The sequence below is a fragment of the Ranitomeya variabilis genome, chromosome 5 (genome assembly GCF_051348905.1).
Source record: "Ranitomeya variabilis isolate aRanVar5 chromosome 5, aRanVar5.hap1, whole genome shotgun sequence".
Classification (NCBI taxonomy): Eukaryota; Metazoa; Chordata; class Amphibia; order Anura; family Dendrobatidae; genus Ranitomeya; species Ranitomeya variabilis.
Window position 1 is genome coordinate 496,415,797 of NC_135236.1, and position 16,084 is coordinate 496,431,880.

A 16,084-nucleotide genomic window follows, 5' to 3' on the forward strand; every position below is an offset into this window, starting at 1 on the left:
GTGGTCAATAGTGTCAAAAGCTGCAGAATGGTCGAGAAGAATGAGCAGAGAGTGGTCACCATTACATTTTGCTGTCAGAAGGTCATTGGTCACCTTGATGAGTGCAGTTTCTGTCAAATGTAGGGTGGGGAAGAGGACTGTGAAGGGTCTAGGAGGGAGTGAATGGAGAGGTAATGGGTAAGGCGGGAGTAGATCATGCACTCCAGTTTAGAGATGAAGGGGAGGTTGGAGACTGGTCTGTAGCTGTTTGTGCAGGATGGGTCGAGGGCGGGTTTCTTTAGTAATGGAGTAATGATAGAGTGTTTGAAGGAGGAGGGGAAAATGCCAGAGGAGAGAGAGATGAAAGATTGTAGTTAGGTGAGTTGTGACGACTGGAGGAGGTGTGAGGGAATGGGGTCAATAATGCATGTAGTTGGATGAGAAGAAGAGAGGAGCTTGGAGACGTCTTCTTCTGTGATGGGATCAAATGTGGAGAGTGAGCCAGGGAAAATGCAGGGAGGGATGGGAGTCATTGCACTTGGTGGCTGGGAGCAAATTTCCTGACAAATATTATCTATTGTCTCTATAAAGTGAGAGGCCAGGTCATCAGCACAAATGTCTGTGATAGGGGCTTGTGCTTTTGGCCTGATGAGGGAGTCAAAGGTGTTAAAAAGTTTCTTGGGGTTGTTGGATAGAGAGGAGATCAGGGTGGTGAAGTAAGTCTGTTTGGCAAGGTGAAGGGCAGAATGATAGGTTCTTAACATAAATTATAAGTGTATGAAGTCTTCTGGTGTGCGAGTTTTCCTCCATAAGCCATAGGAATCTCTAGACTTAAAGGGGTATTCCCATCACCAGGATCCTATCCCAATATGTAGTAAGTGTAATAATAATATTAGAAAATACCTCCAATTAGAAATATAGTATAGTTCTCCTGACTGCCTATGTCGCTTACCCCATCTGCAGGGCATTGCAGTAGCTTAGGTATTCATGGTTACGACCACTAACAACTAACTGTCACTATATCAGTGGTCGTAACAATGCCCTGCACATGGGGTAAGCAATATAGGTTATCAGGAGAACTATACTACATTTCTAATTGGAGGTATTTGCTAATATTATTGTTATTATTACGCCTATGACATGTTGGTTTAGAATTTTGGTGATGAGAATATCCCTTTAATGTCATAAAACAAAGTTCACAATATAAATAAGAAACTACAAATCTACTTTTACTTGGTGGAAATTAAACCTGATTCAAATGCAAGTATGATTATGATTTTTTAATAGCATTTTTAGTACTGATTCAAATGGATATAAAAAACAGCCCAAGTATGGAGCATATTGTATGGACTGATCGCAGGTCTCCCGACTCGAACTCAAGAGCTTCATTGTCAATTTCGAGTGAAGAAATTCAGGTCATCAATATGAATGGACTTTACATTTTACTGTAATTTCTAGGATAATGAGATGAAGATAAGGATTCGGGGAAGTAAGAAGAGAGGGAGATTTTTACAGAAAAATATAATTGCCTCTAATGGAATCCTACATATCATAGACAAGGCCATGGATTTTGTGGAACCGACTCTGGAAAGTAATACTAAAGTAAGTAACCAATTTTCTATAAGTGTATGTTCACACTAAGTTTTTATTCTTGAATTTTGAAGCGGATCAAAATCCATATTAAAAATATTCACAGGGTATTTGGGTTTTAGATCTGCTTCAAAATCCAAATAAAAGTATAAGCATACCATTCCCTAAGTATAGGTTGTGACCCTTCTGGTGGGGACAGACATACCATTGGTGCAGGTGCCCAAGATGTTAGGTGAATTGTGGATTATGATGAGCTATTAGCCTGCCAAGGGCCCACATATTTTTCATGCACAGAGGCCCTCTTCTGTCTGTGTCCACTTCTGCCTTCTGAAGTTATGTGATCACTACGGATTCTCATGGTTGTTTTTTGGTCATGAGCACAATAGATAGAAAAGGTTCCTATAGTATAGATTATAAGGTATCCCACTTTTAATGATGGTTCACACCCCTAAACACTTGAAACAGGAGGACTTGATGCTTGTTTCCTGCATCTCCTTTACGTGATTACTCAATTTATTCCCCTACTCTTGCCTGGTAAGGTGGTTGGGTCTTAGGAAAAAAGATCCTTGCATAGGATCATACTGCCAAAATAAAAGGATTAAGGCACATCTAGGCTCAAACTATCTCTCCATGGGCCCCAAAGGAGCCACATGAACTTTCTCTATGGTATGCACAGCCTTTCATATAGTTACCATAGTAATTTTACATAATACATTCAGCTGTATAACTCCATTTAATGCTAGGAATAATAAAGAAAAATTTATGGTCTATACTTAAAGGGAACCTGTCAGCTGATACTTGCTGCTAGAAACATGGTCAGTATGAATCGGATGCTGGCTTCTACCTTCGCTATGTTTATGTATAGGGACAGTCCTGCCAGTCTACCTGAGCAGATTGGGAGAAGCCAGCGAGGACCTGAGGTATAGGGAATGAGCAGTCACTATGCATCTTGTTTTATTACTTTCTTTTTACCAGAAATAAAAAAAAAATATATTCATATTATTTTTAGGAGACTATCATGGAAATTCTTCAAGAAAATGGTAGATACAATCGTTTCAGAGCTTTACTGGAGGTAATTTTTTATGTTTTCAAATGTTTTTAATTTTTTCTCTTATAAAATGGATTTTGAGTATTGCAATTCTTTATATCATGTGTGTTATGTTTAACAGAAATCTAACCTTGGGCCAGATTTAGAAAAGGACGGACCCTATACGGTCTTCGTACCCAACAATGCTGCCTTGTCTGAAATGGAAAATGGAACATTGGACTACTTGCTATCCAGAGAGGTGTATATACTTTCTTACATCATCTTAGCACAGGACTGGACAACCCGTTGTATTTTAAGGGTTACAATGTCGAATTATATAACTAACAAGCTATTTTTAAGTGGTTAGGGCTGCCCATGACCGGTCCCGTGTGGGCGGGGGGCCCGCTGACTCCTGCACAAACTTCAAATGGATGTGCATCCTCAGATGCACATTCAGTTGAAGTTTATTGAGGCACAGAGATGTGCCTCCTTCCATCAACAAGGGCATTGAAGATGAAACGTGGATGGGTCTTTCAGCATGATAATAATCCCAAACACACCGCCAGGGCAATGAAGGAGTGGCTTCGTAAGAAGCATGTAAAGGTCCTGGAGTGACCTAGCCAGTCTCCAGATCTCAACCCCATAGAAAAGCTTTGGAGATAGTTTAAAGTACATGCTGCCCAGTGACAGGCCCAAAACATCACTGCTCTAGAGGAGATCTGCATGGAGGAATGGGCCAATATACCACCAACAGTGTGTGCCAACCTTGTGAAGACTTACAGAAAACGTTTGACCTCTGTCATTGCCAAAAAAGGATATATAACAAAATATTGAGATGAACTTTTGTTAATGACCAAATACTTATTTTCCACCATAATTTGCAAAATAAATCTTGCCAAATCAGACAAGGTGATTTTCTGGATTTGTTTTCTCAATTTTGATTCTCATAGATGTGGTCTACTTATGATGTCAATTACAGGCCTCTCTCATCTTTTTAAGTGGGAGAACTTGCACAATTGGTGGCTGACAAAATACTTTTTAATATATATATATATATATATATATATATATATATACATACATACATACATACATACATACATACATACTTACTTACATACTAGGATGGGGCCAGAATGAGGCATATGTACCAGGAAGGGGACTGGGCCTGGTCCAAATGGTGCACCAGGGCCCATCGGGGCCCTAGTTATGCCACTGCAAGCAATGCATAACAAGAAAAAATATATGGCTGTCCAAGCAGGTTACTATAGCTCAATAGAGTTACAAACCATCTACTGTACTTAAAGGGTTTTTCTGCACTCTGATATTGATGATCTATCCTTTCAGTTGTCAATCATATTCAGATTAGAGTGGATCCATTACCAAGATCACAGATCTCTGGTTCAAATCACTTGAGTGGGATTCAGCTGCAAAGAACTTCTTAACTTGGCGCTACAAAACATAAAGAGTTGTGCCTTGTCAACAAGAGGCTGCAGCAAGTCAGTCCCTACTAAACTATATTAGTGGCTTATCCTAAGTCCCATAAGACCCATTTAATCAACAAAGATAGTTGCTCTTCTGCATCATAACCTTGTAAAAATGTAAAAACAGTTCATGGTATTCTATAATGAATTGTTTGCATTGTATATATACGCAGGGATCTAGGAAACTTCTGGAGCTGTTGAGATACCACATTGTATCATCTGCTCAGGTTAGTGATCCTTCTTTGTGTCTTCCACCATGCTGCTGTGCATTTGCCACTCAAGTCCACTCCTGTGTCTTTGTAGCCATCGCTTCTTTACTCTCAGTATTGATTGCGACCATATTCTTATACAGCAAATGCTATATCTGCCGTCACTGACCGGTGGACAGAAAGGTGCACTAAAACATGGAAAAGAGTATTTACCATAAATAAATTAAAGGGGTTGTCCAGGCTTGAGGCAAAAGTCCGTACGCATTCTATCTGAGTGCAAGATGCCAAATCGTGAAACTGCTCAATGGAACAGGATGAGTCTATTCAGTAGGTATGCAAATTACAAACATGTGGCCAATCACTTGCACGAGAAATACAGAGGTATTGTGCGTACCGCATGGAGTTAAGAATCAGAAGTCACAAAGAGTGACTGTAGACTTTCATTCCAAACCTTGATAACCCCTATTATAGGACCAGTGTATGATGTAGAGCGGGGAAGTTGTACCACTGGCAAACTGTTAGCCACAGTGTAGACCTTGTTCTTCTTGTCTAAATATTTGTTACAGACCACTAACCATTTACTTTTCTTCTACAGCTCGATGTTGCAAACATCATCTCTTCTACCAAAATTATGAGCATGGCAAACCAGTTAATCCAGTTTAATACAACAAGCAACGTAAGTATCGGAGATGTGCTACTCACATGTAACATGTTGTGGCACATATGACATAATGGAGGCTCCCTACTTAACCAATGCATCCTATTATTGATATTACGTTTTTTATTATATATTTTGAGCATTTCCAGCCATGAGAGCATAACTGACCTTCGGAAGTGTAGAGAATTGTTTACATATATGGACAAATATCATTGGAGCTTCCACAGGCAGAATTTAAGCAATATACATATATATATATATATATATATATATATATATATATATATATATATATATATATATATATATATATATACTGTATATATGTAGTCTTCAAAATGCAGGGATGTTAACCAGTTTCCTGGTTTCAGATTGTATCTTTTAATTTTGGAATGAATGCTTTACATAGTGAAAACTGAACATTATTGGATAGCATACAAGTTTGTTTGCTTTTAAAGGGACAAATTCTAGTTAACGGTGAAGAGGTTGAGGAAGCTGATGTTGCCGCGAAGAATGGCCGTATCTATACTCTGGATGGCGTTCTTATTCCACCTTCTATACTACCCATACTACCACATAGATGTGATGGGACAGAATATGAAATAAAACCAGTGAGTAGGTTTGAAAATTATTTATATTAATGATCAGTCAGAATCTGGAAGGAAGCTCTATAATGTTCCATTAAAAAGGCACAACAAATTCAATGTTAAAACAAAATTACTAATATCACTATAGTGTTAAATAAATCTCCTAATTGCACTTTTTAGTCAAGTATCTGCTTTTAAGCTCATGAAATTCCACAGCATATCAAGGTTTTGTGTGCAAAACCATTCTCAGATTATCAGACATTTGAGTACTGGATTAATTTTATGCTACCGTTCTGCATACTAAGTTCTTACAACTCTTTTTTTACATAGGGGTCCTGTGTCTCTTGTGCGTTGGTCCTCTACAGTAGATGTCCACTGGGGAGTACAGAAACAGTAAGATCTACGTCACTAACAACGTATTGAAACTTCTACAGGTTGTGGACTGGTATAACATATATCTTATTTGCTTGCAGTCTCTCTTTTCACATAAATGTACTTACCAAAGATCTGTTATGGATAGCGAGATTGTTTTGGCTGGATGCTCAAGATTCTGCAACATATCTGTGCCTGTAAGTCTGCTCCTTTGATACCAGTATTTCCCCCATATATGTAATTGTGTGTGAATTAATAAAGCAGTATGTTGACAATGTGTCTTTAAACTGGTTTAACGTTGTGTTGCTTATGATCCTCTTCCAGGTACCAAAGTGTTGCAAAGGATTTTATGGCCCTGAATGCAGGCCTTGTCCTGGTGGCTTTACTAACCCATGCTCAAGAAATGGAGAGGTAGATTGCATGTCTTAAAATGTTTGAGTTATACATATATAACATTCTATTACTTATCGTGTTCTGTTCCTGAGTTATTCCAGATCTGCATTCTATTTCTGCAGGTTTTAGGTTAGGAGCACTGTGAATCTGTACAATCGGCCTAAAGTATAGGTCCTTAACTTTTCTCGACGTACATTTAAACAATCTCATAGACCCATTCACCAGACAGACACCAAGCGTGTGCTCTTTGTCCTTTGCCTTGCCAGTATCAGTGTGCATTTTGTTTAACTGTAAACGAAAGCAGAGCAAACTGGGCTTTTTTATACAGCAAGACCCCAAAAAGAATATATACCACTAGATGGTGGCCCGATTCTAACGCATCGGGTATTCTAGAATATGTATTTATGTATGTATATAACAGCCACATAGTATATAGCACAGGCCACGTAACACAGACAGCCATGTAGTATATAGCACAGACACGTAGTATATTGCCCAGCCACGTAATATATTGCACAGCCACGTAATATATAGCATAGCCATGTAGTATATAGCACAGAGACATAGTATATAACACTGCCCATGCAGTATATAACACAGGCCACCTAGTATAGAGCAGAGCGATGTAGTATATTGCCCAGCCATGTAATATATACCACAGGCACGTAGTATATAACACAGCCACATAATATATTGCACAGCCACGTAGTATATAGCACAGCCACGTAGTATATAGCACAGAGATGTAGTATATAACACTGCCCATGCAGTATATAACACAGACCATGTAGTATAGAGCACAGCGATGTAGTATATTGCCCAGCCACGTAATATATACCACAGCCACGTAGTATATAGCACAGCCCACATAGTATATAGCACAGAGACGAAGTATATAACACTGCCCATGCAGTATATAATACAGGCCACGTAGTATATAGCACAGCGATGTAGTATATTGCCCAGCCACGTAGTATATACCACAGCCACATAGTATATAGCATAGCCCACATAGTATATAGCACAGAGATGTAGTATATAACACAGCCCACGCAGTATCTAACACAGCCCACATAATATATAGCAATGTGGGCACCATATCCCTGTTAAAAAAAGAATTAAAATAAAAAATAGTTATATACTCACCTTCCGTCGGCCCCCGGATCCAGCCGAGGCGTTTACTGATGCTCCTCACGACGCTCCAGTCCCAAGAGTGCATTGCGGTCTCGCGAGATGATGACATAGCGGTCTCGCGAGACCGCTATGTCATCATCTCGCGAGTCCGCAATGCATGGAGCAGTCACCGGAGCGCCGCGAGGAGCGGGAAAGACCTCGGCTAGATCCGGGGGCCCACGGAAGGTGAGTATATAATGATTTTTTTATTATTATTATTTTTAACAGATCTTTTTACTATTGATGCTGCATAGGCAGCATCAATACTAAAAAGTTGGTCACACAGGGTTAATAGCAGCGTTAACGGAGTGCTTTACACCACGGCATAACGCGGTCCGTTAACGCTGCCATTAACCCTTTGTGAGCGCTGACTGGAGGAAAGTATGGACTGTGGGCACTGACTGCAGGGAGTAAGGAGCGGCCATTTTGCCATCAGACTGTGCCCGTCGCTGATTGGTAGTGGCCGTTTTGCCGCGACCAATCAGCGACTTGGGATTTCCGAGACAGACAGACAGAAAGACAGAAAGAAAGACAGACAGACAGAAAGACGGAAGTGACCCTTAGACAATTATATAGTAGATTTGGTGTATGTTTTTTTTTCATAATGGTCCCGATTCATCAAGACCAAAGATTTTCACGCTCATCTTGATGAAGGGCGCGTTAGATTCAGATGCTGGAGTGAGATTTCTGGCTAAAAGGATGCCACAGCTTGTCATGAATTAGGGGAGCTGTGGTATTACGCCCCCACTGCACCCCTGTCCCAACCCAGCTCTCCCCATTTCGGCAGATCTGGAAAAAAATGGCATAGAAATGCCTAAGATGATGATCGTTTAATTTTTGCACAACTCCAAATTGCGAAAACCATTTGTGACTTTTCAAAGCAATTTATACTCACGAAATTGGTTTCATGAATTGGGGACAATGTTCCTAACATTAATAGATGTCTAGGTATCTATCCTGTCTGTGTGTCCTTTACCTAAATTATAAAATGTATTTAGTTGTATTAGTCTGGAATTGTCCCTAAGCCGTGTGTTATGCATTATTTTATATAGAAATTGTAATGAAGTGTATATACTAGAAATACTAGATATAATTCCTAATGACTAACAAAACCGGCATCTTAGAATTGTATGCTGTATAGATCACGAAACCATACATGATATGGACACGCCAAACCTGTTCTGAATTAAGACTAAATGAAAAACTACCAAACTTCTGCTCCATGGACACATGGAAAGGGGGGGCCACAATGGTCTCATGCCTATTGTAAAAGTTGTTTCTTTTTCTTTTGCTGTGTTTGGAGGAATACCTTACCATTTTCCAATGAACTTTCAGATTTTATGTGCCCTTCATGAGAAATATATCAGTCTATGTATGCAATGGAGTTGATGGCTAATTTACCTGGTCACTCACCATAGATATTGGCTTTTATTATACATTTCTACTATGAATTATATTTATTATTTATTATACTATTTTCTATGTTTCAGTGTGTGGATGGAATGACAGGGAATGGGACGTGCATCTGTGATGAGGCATTTACTGGCTCCAACTGCCAGCGTTGTATGGATGTAGAGAAGTATGGCCCTCGCTGTGACAAAAGTAAGTTCTATATAGTACCGTAATTTATTAATATATGTATTCATGCAGCTAGAAGGTTTATGAAATCAGGAGCGTCTGTCATAATGCACAAATATATGCATTCTATCTCAAGATTCGCTATATCTTATATGTAATTCATAATCACCTCAATACTGTTGTCTGCTACTCAGACCACCCATTCTTAAATACTATATGCCCCAATCTAAAATAAAAATACCCTATACTCCTCTCCCATACTGGCGCCATACCAGCAATGTCGGCGCAGGTCTCCCGAGGATTGCATGACATGTGAGCCCTGCAGCCAATCAGTGGTCATTAATGGGCTGCTGCCCTCTCCTTTTTTTAAAATGTTTGAGGTTTGTCCGAAGGAAGTTAGAGCATAGCAGCCCATTAGCGACTGATTAACTGCAGGCCTCATACCGCATAACGATGTCATGCAAGCCTCAAGATATGTCACGCCAACATCGCTGGAATTACGCCGGTTTGAGAATAAAGTATAGTGTATTTTTATTTTACATCGCGGACTACAGTGTTTAAGAAGGAGTTGTGCTAGTAGTAGACAGCCACTTTCATGGGGCTTGTCCAGCTCTAGGCTACACGTTTGCAGTCACTGTATTAGACTGCAGACTTGTAAGTCCTCAGATCGCACACTGCAATGAGGATTCTCCAACTCCAGGAATGATAGGCGCATTACTTCAAGTAGGTGATTTGCATACATGTGGTCAAATGCCAATTTGACGTGCATGGTCTCACTCACAGCCGGTGTATTGAGCGAGGCCTGACACGTCTAGTGGAAATGTGGTCGGAAATATGCAAATCTCACTCTTGCCATCACATGACTGCTTGCTCCTGGCGCCGGAGAATCCTCACAGCGTGCAGTGCGTGCAATGTGAGGATACACAAGTCTGCAGTCCCTTGTAGCCTAAGGTCAGACAACCCCTTTTACTACAAAAATTATAGTATTTTACTATATATATCACCTATGAATGGTAACTAGATTCAATAGATTATATACACTGCATATGCATTAATGTTTAATTGACGCAATTGTGCTACATATACATTATTGCACAAAATAGCTGTAACATTATTATTAAGCCTTGGTTCATATCAGATAGGTAGTTTTTAATATGCAAATAAACATTTATTGTTAAAAAATAAGAATCAAAATATTAATTATTGTCACTTGGCCTCAGAATGTGGATGTGTCCATGGAAGATGCAATAACCATATAGACAGTGATGGTAGCTGCCTGAGTGGATCTTGCAAACTGGGGTATGCGGGACAATTCTGTGATAGCAGGACTACTACTTGTGGACCTCTTATTCCCTTCTGTCACGCTCATGCAGACTGTGTATACAGCAACGGATTGCCCAGGTACTCTTAAGTGTGCTAATAATGTATTCATGAAGTGCTGAAGATCTGTGCTATATATATATATATATATATATATATATATATATATATATATACACACATAGTGGGGAAATAAGTAATTGATGCACTTTTGATTTTGCAAGTTTTCCCACCTACAAAGAATGGAGAGGTCTGTAATGTTTATCGTATGTACACTTCAAGTGTGTGAGACGGAATCTTAAAAAAAATTGAGAAAATCACATTGTATGATTTTGACATAATTAGATTGCATTTTATTGCATGAAATAAGTATTTGATCACCTACCAACCAGCAATTCTGGCTCTCACAGATCTGTATAACATACCAATCCTTTTGCAGGATCAAGAAGTGTCATAGAAACAATTTAAATACAATAAAACAATTTCTTTATTTAAGTATACATCAAATTAACATATAACAAACATGTAGTAAAATTGGTGCCTCAAACCAAAACTCCAGGAGGTTGGTGGGCAAAGTGGAGTATAATTTTAATTTCTTAAACAATCATTGGAATTACGGGGACATAGGTATTGAGAGTCAGACTCATGGTAAATCACAATATTATATGCAGGGAAAGGAAGCAAACAAACCAAAAATTCGGCCACCTATATGCAGTAGATGCTGAGATTGAAATTATCTTGCATCAAGCAGACACCCTTATTCCCTTTGAACATCAAAAGTAAGAGCACGCAGTCAGACCATCTTCATATTACCTGAAACTGTAGTCCCACACTTGAATCCACTGCCACGTGTTTAACCAAACCTCCGGACCCCTACGCACGTTTCGCTGTTGCTTCTTCCTGGGGGTGTCACAGATCTGTTAGTTTTTCTTTAAGAAATCTTCCTATTATCTGTATTAACTGTACCTGTTTGAACTTGTAATCTGTATAAAAGACACCTGTCCACACACTCAATCACACTGCAACCTCTCCACCATGGCCAAGACGAAATAGCTGTCTTAGAACACCAGGGACACAGTTGTAGACCTGCACAAGGCTGGGATGGGATGCAGGACAATAGGCAAGCAGCTTGGTGAGAAGGCACAATTATTAGAAAATGGAAGAAACACAAGATGATTGTCAATCTTCCTCGGTTTGGGGCTCTAGGCAAGATCTCGTCTCATGGGGTAAAGATGATTCTGAGAAAGGTCAGGAATCAGCCCAAAACTACATGGGATGACCTAGTCAATGATCTGAAGAGAGCTCGTACCACAGTCTCAAACATTACCGTTAGTAACACCATTGATTCTACATCATATATAAGATCTTTGCTTCCTTTTACTGAATGAAAAAATACTATATTTTTTCTAGTGGCTTGTTCACTTCAGTCTTATTTCCTTTGTCAAAACCGCTATGAGTTAATCTAAAATTGAGTTGGAAATATGAGATTGAATCTAGGATTTCTGCAGCAGATGTAATGGCAGATCCTCATACATATTAGTCACATTCTTACTCAGAGAGACTGAATGGAGAGAGCCATGCATGTGCTGTGCTGCAACCTCACCACTCACAGCAGCCGAAGTTAGTAATCCCCATGGACATGCTATAAATGTCTGAGAGGAGAATAGAAACATATTTAGAATTGAGAGTCCTCAGTGGTTGATACCTTTTAATGGCTAACTGAAAAGATGGTAACAAATTGCAAGCTTTCAAGACAACTCCGGTCCCTTCATCAGGCATAGACTAATACAAATTCTGAAGAATCACATATTTATGCACAATACAGCCCAGAAATAATGCCATAGATAAGACAGGTGACGTGAAGCAGAACTACCATTATGTGAGAGCGATAAACAGTTGTGTCCATAAATATTGGAACAGTTCATAGATAAGGAGCGTGAATGTTTTATTGTCCTCTGATTGGGGTCTGGTTCTGTGTTATGGTGCCCTCACACTTTCTGAGGGGCAAATTCCTTAATTGATGTAAAAAGACATAAATCCATGCAACACATTAATTCCTGCACTGAGTGTGTCAAAGGTCATCATCAGTTTATATTCTCTTCTGTCTCTCTGAGATTTGAAATTACCCTTTAATACAAGTAATTTCATGCCCATGGTGCTGTGATCAGGGAGACAAAAATGTATTGCCACAGATAGATCCATTCTTTTTTCTCTTATTGTGTGGCGGTGAGAATTTATCCTTGTTCTCAGTTTCTGCCCTGTCTCCCCTATATACAGATCCTCAGTTGGACATTTAGTACAAATAATTAAGTACAACACATTAGAAGTGATGCAGCTGAAAGCACCTGGGATCTTGTAGTCCTTATGTGAATTGGGGATCTTTATCTTGTCCGTGGTCATTATAAATGGACAGGTTTTACATTTTTTCAGGTTGCAAGGAAAGGTTCCTGCAGCTGTTGGAGAGGACAGCGAGCTTCTGACAATGATACTTCTTAGATTTGGGGGCTGCCTAAAACACAGTAGTGGGGGGTCTGGAAAAATGGATTGTAAGCGGGCATCTTTTTGTAGTAAAGGTTGTAATTTCCGTGCAGCTTCCCTTAGCACCTCCAGATTTGGATTGTAGGTGACTACTAGAGGTACCCGGTTATTTTCTTCTTTAGCTTTGTAATGTAGCAGGTGATTCCTTGATATTCTGGTGGCTCTTGTAGCTTGCTTTTGAATTGTTCTTGGATCGTAGCCCTGATTCAAAAAGGTCTTTCTGAGGCGACCAAGGTGTTCATCCCTATCCATGGGGTTGGAACATATACGATTCTATCTGATGGCTTGGCTGTAGACAATAGAGTTTTTATGTGTTTTGGATGGAAACTGTCCCATTTAAGGTATAGAGCAGAATGCAAGCATAACACCCCTGATATCCTTGTTTCCATGTATCAATGTAAGCCACAGCTACCGCATCAGTCCAGAGCTCTGCAGTGTGTTCAGATGTCCTGGTGAGGTCGATCTTCTAAGCCTCAGGTCCAGGTGGGCACACTGACCCCAGCTGTTGAAACAGCAAGGTGGAAGGCCCACGGGAAGACAAGACTTGGGACACTCAGGAATCTCAGGAGCGGCAGGATGGATTAAGTGGAATCCAGAAGTAATGGAAGCAAGTCAATGAGAGTATGTAAAGAAAGTGGAGCACATCAAGGAGAAAAGTCAAGATCACATAGAAAAAACTCTGGCCTGCGGGTCAAATGTGGTTCTTAAGGTGAGTATATTTGGCCCACGAAGCCAAGTGGGTCCCGCAAGTATATTTGAAAAGCGAGGGCCCCGCAAGGCATCCCCAGCATCGCACTTTCAACTATATCAGTCTCCTAGATGCCAATACAGTTGAAAGCAATGATGGAAGAGGAAGTGTCAGTTGACTCTACCTCTCCTATAATTCCCCCTCTGTGTCTGACGCCTCAGTGCAGTGGGCATGATGATGTCATTGCAATGCACACGCTATACCGAGCTGTGCAGGGGATCGGAAGACACCATGAAGAGACCAGAGCAGCGGGGTAATGTGCAGAGGTGAGTATTATTTTGTTTAATGTGGGGCCTATCATACTGTGGAACACTATGTGGGGTGCATTATACTGTATGTAGCATTGTGTGGGGTAATTTTCTGTATGGAGCACTATATGAGGCTTTTATCCTGTGTGGAGGGTTATATGGGTCCTTTATACTGTATGGAGCACTATGTGGGGCCATTATACTGTATGGAGCACTATATGGTGCCCATTATACTATATGGAGCACTATGTAGGGCCTATTATACTGTATGGATAACTATGTGAGGCCATTATACTGGATGGAGCACTATGTGGTCCTTTATACTGTATGGAGCACTACAGTATGTGATGTTATTATACTGTATGGCACATTTTTTGTGGCCATTATACTAAATGGAGCACTATGCTTTTTACTGCTCTTGCATAACATATTATATTATTCCAATGTTTTATTTTAAGATATATTAATTAAAATGTACTTTGTTTGTGATACACCCATTTAAGTTTGTTTGCATACGAAAAAGTTAATTGCTATATTTGATGATAAGGAAAAACCTTTTCGATTCTAGACTTTTTTTTAATAAAAATCAAGGTTTGACTTGGTCCAACCTTTTTTAATTTTGTACTAGTGAAACTGAAACTGCGCTCGAGGATATAACAACCGTAAAAAAAACATGGATTAAAAATAGAAGGGATCCTCTCACTGATACTCTTCAGGGGGATCCCTAAGCCAGACACCCACTGAGCAAGAGTGGATGTCTGTGATTAGTGATCGTACAGTGAAGCTCCCACTGGACGCGTTCGAATGATCCTGCAAAGTGCACAGGGTGTATGTCCACTATATTGCACCCAGGATATGTCCCAATTAACACTACCTATGAACTATGGGGTATAGGAATATAAGGTGTATATAATCACATGCATCAGTGAAACCGGCTGGGGACTCACCAGGATCTGGATGTGTGGTGGATGCGGCGATGTCTGGTACTTTGCTGTCTGTCAGGTCCTGTGGTGGTGAACCTGACGTTTGGATGGTAGGTGAAGAGGTGGGCTTGGTTCAGCCGCAGCACAGCAGGACTGCGAGGAGGCTCCGTAGAGCCAGGGAAAGCGCCGCTCCATAGCCTCTGTGACGTCACATGCCAGGCATCTCCGCCAGCCATCTTTTTTCCCCGCTTGTATTCAGGGATGCCACCAGCGTCCTGGAAAAACAGTTGATTCCTTCTGCTCAGGCCATGTTCCCCAACTCTGAGGACTGTTTTTTCCAGTAGGACAATGCGCCATGCCACACAGCTAGGTCAATCAAGGTTGAAGGACCACCACTTCAAATCCCTGTCATGGGCAGCCCAATCTCCAGACCTGAACCCCATTGAAAACCTCTGGAATGTAATCAAGAGGATGATGGATAGTCACAAGCCATCAAACAAAGAAGAACGGCTTACATTTTTGTACCAGGAGCAGTGTGAAAGACTGGTGGAAAGCATGCCAAGACGCATGAAAGCTGTGGTTAAAGATCATGGTTATTCCACAAAATATTGGTTTCTGAACTCTTTCTGAATTAAAACATTAGTATTGTTGTTTCTAAATAATTATGAAGTTGTTTTTTTTTTTTGCATTATTTGAAGTCTGCAAGCAATGCATTTTTTTGACCATTTCTCATTTTCAGAAAATAAATACAAAATTTATTGCTTGGAACTTCGGAGACATGTTGTCAGTAGTTTATAGAATAAAAGAACAATTTACATTTTACTCAAAAATATACCTATAGAGAGAAAAATCAGACAAACTGAACATTTTGCAGTGGTCTCTTAATTTTTGCCAGAGCTGTATATTATAAATTTGCATAATTTTTCTTTAGATATACTTCCATCCAGCTAGTGATCTGCATAATAAGTAACAACAATCTTTGTGTGTTTCTTCTAGTTGTGTTTGTAAATTAGGATATGATGGCGATGGTATAAATTGCAAAGAAACAAATCCCTGTATGGTTTCATCCTGCAATGCTAATGTGAGTTGATCTTACTCTTAAATTGATATTTGTGGTGCTTATTCCTTACTGTATTCAGTAAAAAACTTTTATAGGTATTCACCGTGCTTCATATGAAGGTATGTTTATATCAGTGTATTAACAGGGTTTTTAATCGTTTCCTTACTGTCCATATATTTTTGGTTAGTGTGAATGCA

General features: G+C 39.9%; 1 protein-coding gene across 1 annotated transcript in view; it reads left to right on the forward strand.

Annotated features, from left to right (window-relative positions):
* Positions 1-16,084, forward strand: part of STAB2 (stabilin 2) — a 290,752-nt gene that overhangs the window by 87,963 nt on the left and 186,705 nt on the right. Inside the window, exons 13-24 of the mRNA XM_077265634.1 lie at positions 1,438-1,581; positions 2,579-2,641; positions 2,739-2,855; positions 4,254-4,307; positions 4,885-4,965; positions 5,406-5,558; positions 5,865-5,927; positions 6,008-6,103; positions 6,231-6,317; positions 8,963-9,074; positions 10,271-10,451; positions 15,824-15,908. Of these exons, the coding sequence (XP_077121749.1) occupies positions 1,438-1,581; positions 2,579-2,641; positions 2,739-2,855; positions 4,254-4,307; positions 4,885-4,965; positions 5,406-5,558; positions 5,865-5,927; positions 6,008-6,103; positions 6,231-6,317; positions 8,963-9,074; positions 10,271-10,451; positions 15,824-15,908 (1,236 nt within the window). The remainder of the gene's footprint in view (positions 1-1,437; positions 1,582-2,578; positions 2,642-2,738; positions 2,856-4,253; positions 4,308-4,884; positions 4,966-5,405; positions 5,559-5,864; positions 5,928-6,007; positions 6,104-6,230; positions 6,318-8,962; positions 9,075-10,270; positions 10,452-15,823; positions 15,909-16,084) is intronic.